Genomic DNA, 19,888 nt, shown 5'->3' with positions numbered 1-19,888 from the left:
AACAAAACAAGATGGGCTCCAAAAGTAAATTGGGTGAAAAAAAAGAAAGAATTGAATCACCATGACCAGTCTGTCATGGGTGGCATTGACTGCTAGTCTGGGGGAAAACCTTTGGGGTGGGGGGGGGGGGGGGGTATGGCAAGTTCAGTTGTGGGACACTCGTTGTCTTTCTCACACATATACCCTCTCATCGCGTCTGTGTACTTTCCTTTGCTGCCATATTTATTCTACACTAGCAGGAGTACCTGGCGTTGCCAGGTGATGTTCTAATCCTTTTGGCATTATGAAGAAATCAAATTTTTTTTTTTTTTTTTTGTGCATTCCTCAAACACTCCCCTACCTACACCTGATAAGAAAAATTTACAGTTAATATTATAGTATCACACACACACACACACACACACACACACACACACACACACACACACACACACACACACACACACACACACACACACACACACACACACTAATCGGGGATAATTTAATATTTCCTTTCACATAGCCACAAAGGCTCAAACACGATAAAACGATTTTTTTAAATCCCCCAAAAAACGAACTTTATTTCCAATTTTTTATTTTGTTTTACCCAAAACACTCCCAGGCACACACTAATGAACCTCTGAAAGTTTGACGAAGTTGGGCCATCTTTGAGCCATCTCTGAGAAAATGGTGATACACAGACACAGACACAGACACACACACACAGACACACACACACAAACAGACACAGACAAACAGACACACACAGACAGACAAACAGACACACGCACAAACACACACACAGACAAACAGACACACAGACAGACAAACAGACACACAGACAGACAAACAGACACACACACAGACACACACACAGACACACACAGACAAACTCACCCACCCACACAGACACACACACACACACACACAGACAAACTCACCCACAAACATACACACAAACAGACACACACACACACCCAAACACACACACAGACAAGCAAACACACAGAGAAGCACACACACACAAATACACACAAACACAGACACACACACTCAAACACACACACACACAGACAAACACACGCAGAGTCAAACAAGCACACACAGTCAAACACACACACACACATAGTCAAACACACACACATTCAAACACACACACACACACACACAGTCAAACACACACACACACAGTCAAAAACACACACACATACACACACAGTCAAACGCACACAGTCAAACACACACACAGTCACACACACACACACACACACACACACACACACACACACACACACACACACACACGCAGGCAGGCAGGCAGGCAGACAGACACACACAGGCAGACAGACACACACACACACACACACACACACACACTCACACACACAAACACACAGACAAACAAACACACACAGACAAACACACACAAACACACACACAGACAAACACACACACACAGACAAACACACACACACAGACAAACACACACACACACACACACACACACACACACACACACACACACACACACACACCTCTCTTATACTTATACTTATACTGTACTATAGTATATATTTTCACTTGTTCATGTTTGCTCTTCACGGTTCGTCTTTGCTCACTTCTTTATCTGCAAAAGTTTCTTGCCAGAAACTTTTATCCGTTTAACGAAACTTCCATTTACCAAATGTCGACGTCATATACGAGAGGTACAGGTCAGGATGCATACAACACATGGACATCTTGAAATTGAACATAAATCATAAACACATTTTGTGACGAGTTCATTATAAAGTGCTCAAATCATAAGCTGTAATCAACTGAATCCACTGATAGTTCTGCATATTATAATCAAGGCCACCAACGTTTCTGTGAAACAGGCGATTGTGAGCAAATGATGGGCACAAGCAAGCGATTCCTTACCTGCCTGGAAGTGCGGGCACGAAGAAGAGGAAGAACGACGAGCGAGCGCTGCGATGGATTCTGTGGACGATGTGCGCGAGGCGAGCACCATGGAAGGGGGGCGGAGCGGAGCGGAGCCGCGCCCACAGTCGCAGCCAATCAGGTGAGAGTTTCGTGAGCGACTTGCGCGCATGTTTTTGTTGTTAAAAGTTTGTCTAAGCACTCTTCGTCTACTTTTTACAGCGTCATCGTTTACGTAAACCTCAAATCCTCGATAATTCTTGCTCGTGTTTGTGTTTTCTTGCTCTGGTTCAAGTTTTGTTCTAAACTATTGAGGATTTGGTAAAAGCGCCATTTTTTGTGGTTCACGCGTTGTTTCACTCTCTCGTAGCAACAAGCGGCCTCGACGTCTCGTCTCCCACGGCCTGTTCCTCACATTCCTGGTTCCGGTCGTACTGTCCTCGCCTCCAACCCCAGGTTTGCCCACCGATTGGGACTTACCACGTCATTTCCTCCTTGAAACATTAGACACAGAAACTTATTTAATATGTTTTTTTTTTTTACGAGACGTCATCTCGTCTGATTTGAAACACGTTTGTCCCGAATGAATTCCCAGACATTGTGAAACCTTCTTTGGTGAGCAATATGATGATGATGTGTTTAAATTCACAAATGGTATTCCCAAACATACAACGTCATTATTTGGAGACATGCAGGTGTTGCATATATGGACTAAAACGAGCCAATGAGCAAATAACTTGTTTGACTTGTGAGTTACCGTTGGCACAATATATTTATTTATTTGTTTGATTATTTTTATTTATTTATTTATTTATTACAGTAATATTTCAGGCCATGGAGGAACCTTTATTTATTTATTTATTACAAATTACTTTGCCATCCCCAACAGGTCGGTGGTCTCTGTTTTTTTTTCCACCTTCGTTCCTGTCCTTGCACCCTCTGCCCGCTCCGGGCGTTGCCCCCTTTAGCCCCAGGTATCTGCAGTACGCACCTGGTCCACCATCAACCCCCTTCTCGTGAAGCTCCAAAAATCCAGAATCATTGCTCACCTCCATTCATTCGTTGTTCCCTTTTCCAAGCTGTGGAACAAACTTGCACACTCTCTTCAACCTCATTCTTCCATCCAAGTCTTCAAGGCAGGTGTTCACCACCATCTCAACTAGATCATTCCCCAATCCAAAACCAAGATTTTATCCTTAAAACCTGAAAACACCCACACCCCACTTCTTCCCCTCCAACCCCCTGCCCCCCAACTTGTCCACTCCTTGCTTCCTCCCCTACCCCTGAATCTTACCCACACATCCCTTGTTGTCTGTCTCCATCTGTTTTCTCCTTCGGCCCAGCTGTTGGCATTTCCCCAATCCCACTTCTGCTGTTCCTTTTGTTTTGTTGCGTCCTGATCCATTCTGTGTTGTAACTCTTCCATGAGCCTTGACTCTGTATAATAACTCGACAGTAGACATCAGTGTACATTCCTTAAGATTACGAGGATATTTGTCCACGTTGGACACATGTATATCGTCCATGGAATTTGGCCCTTGGTTCCAACCAGCTTGGATGAAAGGTTCAAACAGGAACTCTCAACAAACCAAACTCAAACTTCATCGCTTGGATATGACGTCATGTTTTCCCTATTGTCAAATATCCAGACATTTTAAGGAAAATTGACTCAGCCACAGTTTTGACCGATTTGACCAAGTTTAAAGAACCTCATAATCTGACATTTCAACTCCCATTAACACAGCTCCGGTTTATGAAATTAAACTCTTCTTCAATATTTGTTCCTCCTGTTTCATGGAATGATATGGCGCCCTCACGTGGAATTTTCAACAAGAACTCGGAGTCAAACTTGTAAAACCAACAAACGTTCCTGAACTAGTTAATGGAACACATCGATGGAGTTACCAAAGCTAACAAAGTAACAACTTATTGTCTTGTTACCTGTTAACAAATGGAAATTAATTCATTAAAATGCCATGTGAGAGCAAGAAGTTTGAGGATGAAGTTTGAAACAACCACCCAAGTTATGTTGTTGGATTCACCGATCATTCTAATCTAACTGGTTACCTGGTTGGTCCACATATTCATTCGACCCTTTTATAAAGTTGTACTTTAACTCCCACCGTCGACCATTTACTCACTCGTTACCTCCGTCACAGAAGGTGGACGCAGGTTATGTTTTCACCCCTGTTTGTCTGTTTGTTTGTCTGTAAACAGTTGTTGACGGATTTGGACGAAATTTGGTGGACAGGTTTGGTATTTGACATGGATGAAATGATTCGATTTTGGTGAAGATCCGAATCCTGATCTGAGAATTTTTCAAAGTGATTCTTCGCCATTTAGTGAAAGGGCCAAAACGATATATAACACGATATCTCAAAAGGTTATGGACGAGTTTTGACTAAACTTGGTGGACGAGTTGTTTAGGTGACAAGAACAAGACGACTAGATTTTGGTTCAGGTCTGAATCCAGACCCGGCTTATCATTGGGTACAAAACAAACTGTTCAGCCTGGCGGAGGTTTGTGCTCCACCGAGTGCCCAACTAGTTTTTTTTTTTTTTTTGTATACAAGATCGAGGCTCGTGTAAGAGCTAACATTGATCACAAAAAGACAAACAAAAACAAAGACAAACTGACACATAAAACATAAAACACGTTGAGACAAGATGGAGAGCAGGGACATCGAGAGATCTGTGGGAGGGAGAGGGCTTGGGGGGAGGAGGCATGGGAAGGGGGGGGGGGGGTTGGGAGAGGTATAAAACACATGGACACTGATGGGACTTCCAAGAAAGACGTCGGTATTTCTTAAAAGTGGATCTGGGGTAAATTAACGGGGGTAGAAAAGATCAAGGTTTTTGTCTTCAGGGCCATTTGGGTCTTGAGGGTCTTTTGTTTCCTCTGGGTCTTTAAGGGTCTTTGGGATATTTTGGTTATTTGGGGGTATTTAAGGGTCGTTTGGATCTAAAGGGTCTTTGGGGTCTTCAGGGCCATTTATGTCTTAAGGGTCTTTTGTTTCCTCTGGGTCTTTAAGGGTCTTTGGGGTATTTTGGTTATTTGGGGTACAAAAGGGTCGTTTGGGTCTAAAGGGTCTTTGGGGTCTTCAGGGCCATTTGCATCTTAAAGGTCTTTTGTTTCCTCTGGGTCTTTAAGGGTCTTTGGGTTATAAAAGGGTCGTTTGGGTCTACAGGGTCTTTTGGGTCTTCAGCAGCGTTTTGGGTCTTCGGAGTCTTTTTGGTTTTCAGGGTCTTTTGGGACTACAGGGGCTTTTGGGTCTTTAAGGGTATTTTGGTAGTTCTGAATATATTGGGACATTTTGTTGAGGAGACTTCACTATACATTGGATTTCATTCTTAACTTCGAGGAAGTCATGGTGGCAAATTACCAACAAACAAAGAAATGAACATGATGAAATGAAAAAGAGATTTGTTTTCCAGCAGAAACTATGTAAATGGTGTAAGTGTCTTTACTTTGCAGTGTCTGAAGGCCAAGTCATAGTGTCTGAACACAATCATGGAAATGCTGCTCCGTGATCTACTTTTCGCTGATGACTGCGCCATATTCAGTCATAATCTTGAAGATATGCAAGTTATTGTCACCTCCTTTGCGCAATCTGCTCGTCGTCGCTACGACCTTACAATTAGCCTCAAGAAGACCGAGGCTACGCTTCAGCCGAGACCAGAAGGTATGGATACCGTCCGATACATTACCATCGATGATGCCACTCAAAGTTTTTTTTATAAGCTCTGCTACCTCGGACGTGTCCTCTCTCAACATACAATGATTGACGACGAAGTAACTTCAAGACTCGGGAAAGCCTGTGTGTCCTTTGGTAGATTGACATGTCGCCTTTGGCATGAATGTCGCATTTGCCGAGATACCAAGATCAGTGTCTATCGTGCCTTGGACAGAAATATCAGTGTCTATCGTGCATTGGACAGCAATATCAGTGTCTATCGTGCCTTGGACAGCAATATCAGTGTCTATCGTGCCTTGGACAGCAATATCACTGACTATGGTGCCTTGGACAGCAATATCAGTGTCTACCGTGCCTTGGACTGCAATACCAGTGTCTATCATGCCTTGGACAGCAATATCAGTGTCTATCGTGCCTTGGACAGCAATATCACTGTCTATCATGCCTTGGACAGCAATACCAGTGTCTATCGTGCCTTGGACAGCAATATCACTGTCTATCGTGCCTTGGACAGCAATACCAGTGTCTATCGTGCCTTGGACAGCAATATCACTGTCTATCATACCTTGGACAGCAATATCGGTGTCTATCGTGCCTTGGACAGCAATACCAGTGTCTATCGTGCCTTGGACAGCAATATCAGTGTCTTGTGCCGTTGTTTTATCGACACTCCTGTACGGATGCGAATCTTGGACACCCTATTCCCACCATATCAAACGCCTTGATCAATTCCATAGGCGATGCCGTCGCAAGATTCTTGGCATCGCCTGGCAAGACACAATACCTAACACCTCTATCCTAGACTGCTGCCGTATCCGATTAATTGAGTATTTCCTGATGGAAGCCCAGTTTTGCTGGTCAGGACACCTCACACACATGGAAGACCATAGAATGCCAAGAGCGCTTTTCGATGGACAACTCAAATTTGGTAACCGGTTATGTGGTGGACAAAGAAAGTGCCATACAGACGTCCTTAAGTCTACACTCAAGTCTTGTGCCATCCCAGTTGTGACCTAGGAACATCAGGCCACAAACAGGTGAACTTGGTGTAACATTTGCCGCAAAGGCCTGGACCACTTTGAATGTGGGAGACCCGCTATCGAGAGACAGTGGAGGCAAGGACGGAAAACCTGCCAACGTCCATCTCCGCAAGGACCAGTCTATACGTGAAATTATTCAGCAGGAAAAGGAGAATGTAAAATTGGATTAACGATGTATTGCGGAAGATGGCAGTTATTTTGAAACCTAAATGATGCTTTCATGCCCCATTTATATTTTGTTTCTATCAAGTGTACATGAAAAGTTATAAAAGTTCTTAATCTATCATTGCTTCTGGTACTGACATACACTGTGCGCACATCATTTCTGAAACTCATCAGGAGCAGACCTACAGGGACCGATCTCCTGTCTCATGATTCTTGGGTGATGATTCCATCTAAAGAACAAGAGACTGACCATTTTTTGGTGATGTGGCTAATGTAGTTGGACTCCCTTGTGTTTGTTTGGACTGTCATATCTTGGTTGACTTTTAGTGCTCCCATTGCTTTCATCTGGACTGGGATAATGTCCCAATGTGTCCTACTAATCCAATGGTTCAGTTATTTCAGCTAAAAATATATAATTTCTGTTGGGGCACCTTTTGTACATTTTCTTGAGGAGGATCATGGCTTCTCATTTAGCTGGCGGAAACGGTCGTGCTTCTGCAACCCAACACTAAAAGAGGGGGTAAAGCGGGAAAATACCGAGGTGACCACGGTGGGTTGAGTGTAGAGGTGCAGGTGAGTGTGTGTAATGTGAATGATACAAGAACTGTGTGATACGAATGATACAAATAGCCTACTTTGTGAGAGTCTAAAAGGAATGTGTGAGCATAACTTGGTTTGGCCTTATTCGATTAACTTGCTCCATCCACCTCAAGGCTTCCTTCCAGCCTTACCAACAAACGAATCGCCAACGTGAGCACCACCCCTCAAACTCAGATCGTCCACAAACACATACGCAGAGAGAGCACGCAGACAAGCAGTGGGTGGGGAGAGCTGCAGGCTGAGAGTGAGCGAGCGAGAGAGGAGGGGTGGGGGGAGACGGAGGGGGGGGGGAGAGAGAGAGAGAAAGAAAGAGGGGGGTGGTACAGAGAGAGAGAGAGGGGGGGTGGGAGAGAGAGAGAGAGAGGGGGGTGGGAGAGAGAGAGAGAGAGAGAGGGGGGTGGGAGAGAGAGAGAGGGGGGTGGGAGAGAGAGAGGGGGGGTGGGAGAGAGAGAGGGGGGGTGGGAGAGAGAGAGAAAGGGGGGTGGGAGAGAGAGAGAAGGGGGGTGGGAGAGAGAGAGAGGGGGGTGGGAGAGAGAGAGAGAGGGGGGTGGGAGAGAGAGAGAGGGGGGTGGGAGAGAGAGAGAGAGAGGGGGGGTGGGAGAGAGAGAGAGAGGGGGGTGGGAGAGAGAGAGAAGGGGGGTGGGAGAGAGAGAGAAGGGGGTGGGAGAGAGAGAGAAGGGGGGTGGGAGAGAGAGAGGGTGGGGGGAGAGAAAAAGAGAGAGAGAGGAGAGGGGAGGGGAGAGAGAGAGAGGGTGGGAGAGAGAGAGAAGGGGCGGTGGGAGAGAGAGAGAGAGGGGGGGGAGAGAAAGAAAGAGAGAGAGAGGAGAGGGGAGGGGAGAGAGAGAGAGGGGAGAGGGGAGGGGAGAGAGAGAGGGTGGGAGAGAGAGAGAGCGGGTGGGGGGGGGGGTGAGAGAGAGAGAGAGAGTGTGTGTCTTCGCCCGTGGCACTTTTATAATCCCCTAGCAAGGGCAGGGCCTGCCTGTGTAATCTGGAAGGTTCTCGGCAAAATCTGGGATGCCAATTGGCACATCGCCGCTTTGCCCCACCCTCGCCAGACTTTCGCAGCCGATGTGAACTGTTCAAGCTCAGTCAAGTTGCGTGGGGAGCGTTGATGGACAGCAATCTTCGTCATGCCACAGATTTTCGATTGGATTTAAGACCCTGAGATATTCAGCCACCACCTTAACCGCCACCACCAGGCTTACAATCATAAGTGGAGTTTATCTTTCACTGCAGGAGATCCATATAGATACAAGATGTCCCTAAACAAAAAAATAGGTTGCAAATAATTGAAATGCTTACCAGTAATGGATGTACTTTAAAACTTTGTAAACTCAGTTTACTTGTATTTTTTTTCCAGAAAATTTTCCTGTCCTCTCGGTACACCTCTCCTTTCTTTTTCAAATGCAGTCAGACCTCAACATTCCCTCACCGTGCTTTGTCCCCCTCAGGTATCTACAGGACGTGCACAGTCCATCAGCAACCCCCTCCTCGTAAAACTGCCTAAATACAGAACCACAGCTCACCACTCATTTGTTCCTCTTTTTGTCACACCTGTGGAACCACCTTCCACACTCCACTCGATCTCATTCTTCCATCCAGGTCTTCAAGACAGCTGTTCACCACCATCTCAAGTCATCCCCCATCCAAAATCATGATCTTTTCGACACCTGTAAAACCACCCCAACCCCTCCCAAACATTTTGCTTATGTATCCATCTTGTCCACCCTTTGCGTTGTCCCTTACCCCTCATTGTTACCTGCATCCCTTGTTTGTCCGTCTCCATCTATTTTCTCCCTTCATACTGCTGTTGGCGTTTCCCCTTTCTCCTGCTGTTTGTTCCCTTTGTTATGTTGTGTCCTGATTTGTTCTGTCATAGCTCTTCCATGAGCCTAAACCATGTAGTCATTTTTTTTCCCCCCCAATTCCAAAAATGCCTCCACATTCGTGGATTCGACATTCGCGTCATTCTCCAGGAACGTATCCCCCCGCGAATGTCGGGGTCCGACTGCATCTGATATAATTGAATTGTATAATTTACAATTGTGATCAGAAAATTATTTCAAATAAATTGATGAATAAAGGTTGAACGCTATTATGTGCATTGTTTTTGTGGTTTATATTGAAAACCACTAAGCAATGACTTTCACTTTGATTTTATTTTTTTTATTTTTTTACTTGGCGGCTCCACCACGGTAAGTGGAAGTGTGAGATCATCTTAAGCATCCCCATTGCAGATACTGTGCTGAGCCATGTAGTGATCGAATGGTTACTATTGGGACTCAATAAATACACCCAGGTGTGTTGTTCCACTTCTGTGATGTCATACGTGTCTGAAGTTATCCAAGCAATTGTAAAAATGAATCGTAGCCGTTATTTAGTTTTGACTTACCAAATTTGTGTCGCAATTTACCATACTCAGCAGTTCGATAAGTTTTCGATAAACCTCCTTGTTATTTCCATTTCAATTTCCCCCTTTGAATATGAAATATTCAAGAACAAACTACACATTTCAGAAAACAGCGTGATGTGATGGAATACAGATCAAAAAACCAAAACACTTTTATTATGGTTTTTGGCTGTGGCAACATGGGTGGTCATTGGAAAGGGCAAACACAATGTTATCAAGTTTAGGTGCCCCAAGATGGGCATTTCCTTACAAAATCGGGCAGTCTGATGTCACTGACACTGTTACGCACAATTTGTCAGAACAAAAGCTGGAATAGAGCAATGCAATATACAAAACAAAATAAATGTACATGTCGAGTTCATGCATGGGCGTGAGTGTCACGGCAAGGGGGAAAAAAAAAAGAAAAAAAAAAGAGGACAGCAAATAAAAATCCATGCACGACATATTTCTGGACCTCCAAGATCGTAATATTGATTGACATGCCAGAAAATCCTGAGTCAGACAACGCAATGCAGTCTCTATTTTCCCCAAGAGGGTCTGGGTGTGAAAATAATTTGATAACAAAACGCCATATTGACACCCCCACCCCCTTTCCCTTCCCTAACTTCCAAACAAGTCACACATCAAATAAGGTTTTGTTGGTTGACAAAAATATATATATAAGCTCGAGGCTGAAGTACCAGCCCACAACAAACTTTGGGAATGGAGGCATCGTGTGAAGTTGCAAACGCATTCCTTGGCTTTATGCACAACCAAGTAGGAAAGAGAACCATGGCGGCACTGCACAGGACCAGTTCTAGTTGCCTGTGGATTAAATAACTCTGAACCCAGAGTGAATAGCACCTTTGAGTTTGGAAGAAAAATAAGAAAAGAAAAGAAAGAAAAATAAAATGCATCGCCCTTCCATTCCACCCACCCCAAAGCACCTTTATCTTAAGACGTTTCTTGTATTTTTTATTATTTCGTTTTTTTTCTAAAAAGCCGATCAAACAGGACATTTCTTGCATTCAAAGAAACAACTGATTTTTATATGCCAATCAATACAGTCTTTTTTTTTTCTTTACGACCATGATCTCAACATAACCTCATCGCACAATTTTCATCTTCTTACAACTCGCCACATCATTTTTTTTTTTTCAAAGCTCGGATCGCTATTCATGATCGTAGTTGGACCGACATTGAACATCCACAGTATTTTAAAAACAAAAGATCACAATTTTTATTTTTCTCAAGAACTAGCAGTGTTTCGGAAAGAAGTCTGTGGAAAAATAATAAAACCCACAAGTATTGTGCAGAGACATGAACATAACCTGTGCAGAAATGGGGCGAAGGAGAAAGGGGAAGGAAGGGCTATGAGTGAAAGATGAAAGAGATGAGGCAGTTTGCTGAAGATTTGGAACCAAGATAAGATGGGAGGGTTGAAAGGGCGCATTGAGACAATCAGTGCAAGGCTTCTGCAGACAACAGGTTGGAGGTGGATTTAATTTCTTTAACAAAAAAAGTTCATTAGGTGTTTTCCGCTAGCTCTAACGGAAACAGACAGGGCCGATGTCCACACCAAACTCTTGATCAGGGCTGCCAATGTCAATGGGGGCTATGTCGATGATGGGCAGGTGACGGGGCTTGCTTGTCTTGTACTGGAGGATTGTCTTACTCCACTCATTGGAATGCTCCTGTGACAAAATAATTCCGATATTACAAAAATGTAAATAATTTTCAATGAGATGCAGGTGGAAGTAGGAATGAGTAAAATCGAACAACAAACTGAAGTTGATATGCTGGAATACAAATGACTGGACATTCGTGTTATGTGAAAGTTGAAAAAAAATCAAGAACGGTGTACAAAGAGACCAATCCTCTATCACATTGTAGTTTGAAAGTATTGTCACTGAGCAATCTCTACTTGGCTTTTAATTTGATTCAAATCCAGACCCATTTTTGTAGAATTGATCGAGATGCATAGATGGGTTAACAAAATGGTTAATTAGAGCAAACCACTTGCTATCCGAAGTCATTAGTAGCATAACCAACTCGTGTGGTTTATTTTTTAAATTAATAAATAAAAGGCATTCCAAACTTCAAGGATTGTAGAAGTATAGGGATTAAATAAATCCCAAGCCCCAGAAGTATAGGAATTAAATAAATCCCAAGCACTCAAAGTATAGGAATTAAATAAATCCCAAACCCCCGAAGTATAGGAATTAAATAAATCCCAAGCCCCCGAAGTAGAACCACCTTTATAGGAATTAAACAAATCCCAAGCCCCAGAAGTATAGGAATTAAATAAATCCCAAGTATAGGAATTAAATAAATCCCAAGGCCACTGAAGTATAGGAATTAAATAAATCCCAAGCCCCCAAAGTATCTGAATTAAATAAATCCCAAGCACCCGAAGTATAGGAATTAAATAAATCCCAAGTATAGGAATTAAATAAATCCCAAGATCCCAAAGTATAGGAATAAAATAAATCCCAAGCCCCTGAGGTATAGGAATTAAATAAATCCCAAGCCCCCGAAGTATAGGAATTAAATAAATCCCAAGCCCCCAAAGTATCTGAATTAAATAAATCCCAAGCCCCAGAAGTACAGGAATTAAATAAATCCCAAGTATAGGAATTAAATAAATCCCAAGCCTCCGAAGTATAGGAATAAAATAAATCCCAAGCCCCCGAAGTATAGGAATTAAATAAATCCCAAGTATAGGAATTAAATAAATCCCAAGCCTCCGAAGTATAGGAATTAAATAAATCCCAAGTATAGGCATTAAATAAATCCCAAGCACCCGAAGTATAGGAATTAAATAAATCCCAAGTATAGGAATTAAATAAATCCCAAGACCCAGAAGTATAGGAATAAAATAAATCCCAAGTATAGGCATTAAATAAATCCCAAGCCTCCGAAGTATAGGAATTAAATAAATCCCAAGTATAGGAATTAAATAAATCCCAAGACCCAGAAGTATAGGAATAAAATAAATCCCAAGCCCCAGAAGTATAGGAATTACATAAATCCCAAGCCCCCGAATTATAGGAATTAAACAAATCCCAAGCCCCAGAAGTATAGGAATTAAATAAATCCCAAGCCCCCGAAGTATAGGAATTAAATAAATCCCAAGACCCCAAAGTATAGGAATTAAATAAATCCCAAGCCCCCGAATTATAGGAATTAAATAAATCCCAAGACCCCAAAGTATAGGAATTAAATAAATCCCAAGCCCCCGAAGTATAGGAATTAAATAAATCCAAAGACCCCTGTACATAGGCGTCAGATTTATAAGAGGCCTGTGTATCCCCAAACCTCTGAAAAACATATTTTCAGATAGATATAACCCGTCGAAAAATGGATGAAACCAAGAGAATATTGATCAATGATATTACCTGTTGTCCCCGATGAAAACCTGACATGATGAGCTGTCTGAAACATTCTCATCGTGGACAAAAATAATTAGTAGTTGGTTGCGTTTGCATTGTCAACACTTTTACTCTTTTTACAAATCCTAACTTTGGTTTAAATTACTTATTAAAAGCTTTTCGGTTACTTATTTATTCCAAATGGATACCGATTATGCGAAGGGAAAGTTGTTGATTTTTAAAGATTGTAAGCTCAGGAAAATACATCAACTATCTGTTGAGGATCCATAAAAATGACTTTTCAATAACATTCATGATGGTGATGAAAACAACATGAATGAATGGTCAACAAAAGACTATTCAGTAAATGATCCCAAGCCAAAGTAACTTCATCTATTTCCATACCTTGCAGCCATCTTCAAGTGCCATATAGGTGAAGCGGTTCTGGCCCTCAGCACGCAGCTCTACCTCGCCAGAGCCCATGAGACGCACTGCCTGGCTGAGGTCTCCAGTGCTATCGGCATACGCGATGCTGTTCCGACAATGGTAGGTGATGTTCTGTGTGGCGCGTGATGATATGAAGCGCAACAGGGCTATTTGGACCTCCACGACTTTGGGTGGTTGGGCCTCATCGCCATAGCTGAACTGTGGTGGAACAAAGACACCCGATGGTGAGGTCATGTGTCGGTTCCTTAACTTCATCTATTTCCATAACTCGGCATCAAAATATATAATCTTCATCAAAGGGAATGTAGCCTGCATTCCATATCACATCAGATATAGTAGATGCATCACAACATTATACAACTTCCAATGCAAATCATCGGTTTTTGGCTCTCCTACGATTGATGATGTAACTAATTGTTTTAGCATAAAGTGGCCCTTAAGTATATGTTGGTTCTTCTTCTTCGTTATTATGTATGCAGCACAAGGCTGCAGGGTAGCATCATTGGCCGAGGTCACATCTGTGCCGCTGATGCAGTGCCCTCTGTAGGTTAGGGCAGGAATTTTGAATTTGGTCAGGGTGCTGGCGATAGCTCGACCAGACTTGGCGAAGGACACCATGGGATACGTAAACTTCCCAATCGACCGATCTACTCGTAACAGATCTCTGTTCGTCATATGTGGCAACTTCACCTGTCACCGTGCCAGCTGGCTGAGCGTCAGCTCCGCAACAACCAGCCATGGCATTGCAGCTAAGGCTTTCTGCAACTTTGTGGGTCTGTCTGACCCATTCTGTAAACTTCCCGACTAATAAATCTTCCCTCCTGGAGCTAGTAATTACAAACTTTCATCCTATCTCTCCTGTTCCTCCTCTGGCCCTCCTGACCCCTCCAATCATTATCGGCTTCAAAATGAATATCTCTCCCAGCTTCAAAATTCATATATCCCTGGCAATTGCTAAAGGGAGACCTCATCAGGCCCAGTCGCAGGGATTTTAATCTGCTCTCTCGCAAAAAGAGTGTGATTGCCTGATATCAATTGTTTGGGAATGCTTTCACAAATGTTCACAATTTTCTCACGCACAGGATTATCTCATCCTGTATTTGGATATCCTAGCCATCATCTCAGCCCTGGTGTTCCGGATCCGGTGGTAGATGGATGTAGTCAACATTAGTACACTCCGCAAGACTAGCAACAATTATGTGTGTATATTCTCGCAGAAGCCAGAAAACATCACTTTGCTAATCCAATGGCTGAACACGAAACAGTCTCATTTATCAAACGTTTTGTGGTAATCTCTGATGTATGTTCCCCCCTCCATCCCCTTGCTCAATACAAACTCTGCTCGAGACAAGGTAGTGTTTCTCACCTTATTATTTGTCTCGACTCTCACGTACCAAACCAAACCAGGTCTTTCCCCGCCGTATCATTTAATACCCTCTGCATTCTTGACTCTCTTTGTTTCAAATCCGAGAGGGTAGAGAACATTATTCCCATCCTCAACTCATTAATGGTGTTTGGCACAGATGTCATCAGTAGCAAACCCTGCTCTGCTTGCTCAGGATTCATTATTGTCTGCTGCCTTTGGCCTGCCATTCTTTTTTGGCAACCTCTTGTCTTCTTGGAAGTGCATCAACATCATTTCCATTCAAAAAAGATGCAAAACAGTTCCTCTCAACCATAGCGGAGTAAGCTTATTTCCAAATATAAGGAAAATCGTGGAATCCATATTTGTTGCAGATGTGGTCTTTCTTCTTTTCAAACTGCCTAATATCTGACCATCATTTTGGATTTCAACCCAACCTGCACTTAAATATGGAAGGTCAGGACCGTTTTGATGGACATACGCGTCTCAGGCATTTGACAGTCTGGCAACTTGCACTGCTTTTCAAGCCGTCTGCCTATGGCATACAATTAGCCTGGTGTTGGCTTAGCGGTTCGGGTGCCGGCTTGGGATCCTCGGATCCTGGGTTCGAATCCCAGTCGATCGCTGAATTAACACCAGGGGGGTTGACTCAGCCTGTCATCCTTCCGAGGTCGGCAAATTGAGTACCAGTTCACTGGTAATTCCCTGTGTGTCGCAAGAAGCGACTAACAGGGTTGGCGGCAGGAAGAGCATCCGGCCATAAAACATTGCTTCAAAAAGGTGACCACGGTGCCCGAAAAAGGCAAACCCTTGCTCTGCGGGGAAAAATGGCCTCTAAAGGTGGTTCTACCTGTGGCATACAAGTTCGCCTTCCTCGCTTTGACTTCCTCTACTCGTGCAGTCAACATGCCGCTACCAATGAAACACGCTCCTCTCTGAGGGGAGGCTGGAGTGCCACAAGGCAGTATCTTGTGAATGCATTTGGAAAACTTCAGAGACCTCATTGCTATGTTGGATTACAAAAAGAAATTGTATACAAGACGTTTGAACATTACTCGATAGCATGAAAATATTAGCAATGTCAACACTCAAAAGCGACCGACTCATATTTCATAACAAGTCTTTTTAAGCTGTGCTTTTTTAGCTTTTAGCTAATTAAGTTAAGCTTTTTAATTCATATTCATTTCTTCTTTGTTTCTGTGCAGTACGAGGCTACAGGGTAGCATCATTGGCTAAGGGCACGGCTGCCATTGATGCAATGCCCTCTGCTGGTTAAGGCAGGAATTTAGAATTTGTTACATGGTGCTCGCCTACTCTGCCAGAAGGACACCGTGGGATCTCAAACATCCGACGAATGCTGGCAGATGGGATGCCAAGTTTAAAGTCCATACGAGGGACGTCACACACATTGATGAATCATCCTGGAGATGACATTTTATATCTAGGTCGGGATTCAAACCCAGGCTAGACAGCTTAGAGGTGTGTGTGTGTACCTCTAGGCCACCCTGTCACCCCCATTATTCACTAAAGTTATTGTATAATAATGTACAATTCACATTTTGATCTTCATTGCAAACTTTGCTCCGAGACCAGGACAACCGTACTTATGTGCATTGTCTATGATGCCTCCATATTGTGCCATTGCTATTTGTGTCCACCCTATCTGCTCAGTGTTGTCTAATGCAGAAAACTGACAAAACTGTAAAATTCCATCTTACGTGGAATCCACCATCCATGGCATCCGCGAACCACACATGCTTGCGGTCCTTTGCAGTCCACCACTGTTTGCGTGGAACAGCACTGGGGATTGCATACAGACAGGTCTCGCGTGTCTCCATGTTGCAGTACATCTTGATGGCATCAATTGATGAGCTCTCGTTGGGGTCAATCCAGTACTCACCTTTGGAAAGAAGGAGGCAAATGGAGTTTGTATGCTTAGAACAATTCAAGGATTATCTGTAGCACTAATTGCAACAAAAACAAAAAATAACAGCAATCTTTAATTCTGTTTTAAATCTCACTTGAGAATCATCTCAATATCATTACTTTCACCACCGAAGGTGGATGGAGGTTATTTTTTCACCCTGATCTGTCTGTCTGTCTGTGAGGAGGTTATCTGAAAAAATTGTGGACAAATTCGGATGAAACTTGGTGGAGAGGTTGGGTATGGGACAACGACAAAATTATTACAATTTGGTGAAGGTCCGGATACTATAATTTTAAAAGTAATTCTTCACCATTGAGTGATTGGGCTAAAAACGATATATATATATATATATATATGTATATATATATACATACATATATATATATATATATATATATATATATATATATATATATATATATATATATATATATATATATATATATATATATATACATACATATATATATATATATATATATATATATACATACATATATATATATATATATATATATATATATATATATATATATATATATATATATATATATATATACATATATATATATATATATATATATATATATATATATATATACATATATATATATATATATATATATATATATATATATATATATATATATATATATATATACATATATATATATAACGATATATAAAAACGATATATATTTGTATATATGTGTATATATACACACCATAATATCTCAACAGGTTATGGACGGATTCAGCTGAAACTTGGTGGACAGGTTGTTTGTGTGCCAAGGATAATTTAGTTCAATTTTCGTGAATATCCAAATACAGATCCGGATACGAGAAGTTTTTTTAATTATAAAAGTCATTCTTCATTTTTGAGAAATGGGCCAAAAACTATCTATAATACTATATTTTAAAAGGTTGTGGATGAGTTATGTCAAAACTGGGTGGATGAGTTGGTTCAGTGACAAAAACAAGCTGATTAGATTTGGCTTCCAGTCTGGATCCACGTCTGGCCTATCGTTGGGATCCAAAACGTAAAGTGTTTAGCCAAGCGGAGGTGTGCTCTACAGAGTGCAGTTTTAGTTACCTCCGCCATCGAATGTGGATGGAGGTTATGTTTTCACTCCTGTCTGTCTGTCTGTGAAGAAGATATCTCAAAAAGTTGTGGACGGATTTGGACGAAACTTGGTGGAGATGTTGCATATGTGACAAGGACGAATTGATTCAATGTTGGTGAAGATTCGAATCCAGATCTGGATCAGAGAATTTTTAAAGTGATTCTTCACCATTGAGAGATGGGGCGAAAAGCGATAAATAACATGATATTTTAAAAAGATATGGACGAGTTATGACTAAACTTGGTGGACGAGTTGGTTAGGTGACAAGAACAAGGCAATTCGATTTTGGTTCAGGTCCGAATCCAGATCCGGCCTATCAGTGGGATCCAAAACATAATCTGTTCAGCCTGGCGGAGGTTTGCTCGCTACCGAATGCCATTCTATTCACTACTGATTTTGCTTGTACTATGATAAATAAAGCCTTGATTCTCTATTAATTTCTCCAATTTTCTCCAATCTCTCCATTTAAAAAAATCATAATGATGCAAAATAACAGTACACACCACTTTTCCAGTCTGGATGGCACATTGCCAAATCTACACAGCTCCTTGCTGGGTTTTGCTTGGTGGCATCAGGACACAAAATGTTCTCCACAGTCTTGGTCATCCGCTTGAGACTGTTGTCCACCATGGAGACCTCACCGTCGGGCTGATCAGCATGATAGCGACGACGAGGTGCTGTATCATGGGTCTTTTCTCTTTGTGGGAAATATGGCATCGCTTCAGCTGGAGGACCAGGTGGACCAGGGGGACCAGGTGGTCCAGCCCGGCCTGAAGGACCCTGAGGATGAGAGCAAAAGCATTGATAACATACACCATATATCATATGGAAATATTTAGCCACGGTTCAGGCTAAATCCTTTGGATCATGGAGAATCTTGAACAAAATGCACCACATTACATCACAACATCGGATAATGTCAGCTACGTATATTATGTACTTTATACAACAAAACACTCAATAAAACATCTTTGATGATGAGCATAAATTTTGCAACATCAGGACAAAATGGTAATTCTGTAATGAAAGATTGATTAAAAAGATAGAGGGCCACATCCCAGCCTTACTTTCGATTTATAAAAATAATCGCTTGATTACAACCAATCCAGTATAACGTGGTCAGACCTGCAACTTGCGCACATTAAACATGGCACCTATTGTTTTGCATAAATAATTGCAAAAAGTGATTTTATCATCCTGGAATTTGGATGGAACTTGTAGCAATGGTGTAAATCCAATTTAGTGCTTCGTTGGGTGAGGTATGTTTCGCCTGGTGTTCCCCACCATGCCTCCTACCACGGGCAGGGGGCGGTGTCATCCAAGACCGGATCAGGTCTGGATCAGGTAACAGAGCGTGATGGCGGCAGCATGGAGCCTCTTTGGATAAGGCCTCGACAATGGGGCTGGTTTTTTACTTTGCGATAACTTCCCGCACACAAAGTGTGATTGGCTGCGTCCTCATCTGGCCTTGGGATCCAGCGGCTCAGTGAGTGGTCAAGACAGTGACTGTGGCATCTAGCCATTGGTTCGCAGTGATGGAAAGTGCCGGTCCCGCCCAGGAGACATTGAGGCTGCTTGAGATGGCGAGCTTATAAAAGCGAGGACACTTGAGATGGATATTGTTTTAACTAATTGCAACAAGAGAGAAGTTTGCTGTGATTACCGTGGTAAGGATCTAATATCAACAATATAAAAAGAAAGCCTTAAAAGTTTCATACTGCGCCTTTTTTTTCCTTACAAGATTGAGGCTCGTGGAAGAGTGAGGTGACAAGAGCTAAAAGGGCAATGAACTGAAAGTGGGACAACAGATTGATACAATCAGCATGGAAAATTAATGAAAAGGAAAATGAGATGGAGAGAAGGGT

The 19,888-nt window shown here is 42.4% G+C and overlaps 3 protein-coding genes across 8 annotated transcripts in view; 1 reads left to right on the top strand and 2 right to left on the bottom strand.

Annotated features, from left to right (window-relative positions):
• The window catches only part of LOC137431810 (uncharacterized), a 368,459-nt gene extending 366,435 nt beyond the window's left edge, over positions 1-2,024 (bottom strand). For 5 of the 6 annotated variants that reach the window (XM_068123528.2, XM_068123531.2, XM_068123532.2 and 2 more), the window contains exon 1: positions 1,903-2,024. The gene's annotated coding sequence lies outside the window, so the exon portion shown is untranslated. The remainder of the gene's footprint in view (positions 1-1,902) is intronic. The other variant, XM_068123529.2, reaches the window with a different exon arrangement.
• On the top strand, positions 1,913-9,206 carry LOC137431811 (uncharacterized). The gene is made up of 3 exons (XM_078782506.1): positions 1,913-2,044; positions 2,273-2,358; positions 8,854-9,206. The coding sequence occupies exons 1-3, from the start codon at positions 1,972-1,974 to the stop codon at positions 9,058-9,060; spliced, it is 366 nt and encodes a 121-aa protein (XP_078638632.1). The 5' UTR covers positions 1,913-1,971; the 3' UTR covers positions 9,061-9,206.
• Positions 9,207-9,940: 734 nt separating this feature from the next.
• Positions 9,941-19,888, bottom strand: part of LOC137431809 (uncharacterized) — a 228,562-nt gene continuing 218,614 nt past the window's right edge. Inside the window, exons 50-53 of the mRNA XM_068123527.2 lie at positions 18,527-18,803; positions 16,691-16,872; positions 13,568-13,807; positions 9,941-11,485 (exon numbers count right to left, since the gene is read on the bottom strand). Of these exons, the coding sequence (XP_067979628.2) occupies positions 11,339-11,485; positions 13,568-13,807; positions 16,691-16,872; positions 18,527-18,803 (846 nt within the window). The 3' untranslated portion in view covers positions 9,941-11,338. The remainder of the gene's footprint in view (positions 11,486-13,567; positions 13,808-16,690; positions 16,873-18,526; positions 18,804-19,888) is intronic.

Source organism: Myxine glutinosa, chromosome 7, assembly GCF_964187855.1.
Source record: "Myxine glutinosa chromosome 7, kmMyxGlut1.1, whole genome shotgun sequence".
NCBI classification, from domain to species: domain Eukaryota; kingdom Metazoa; phylum Chordata; class Myxini; order Myxiniformes; family Myxinidae; genus Myxine; species Myxine glutinosa.
This window is presented reverse-complemented; position numbering and strand designations above follow the sequence as displayed.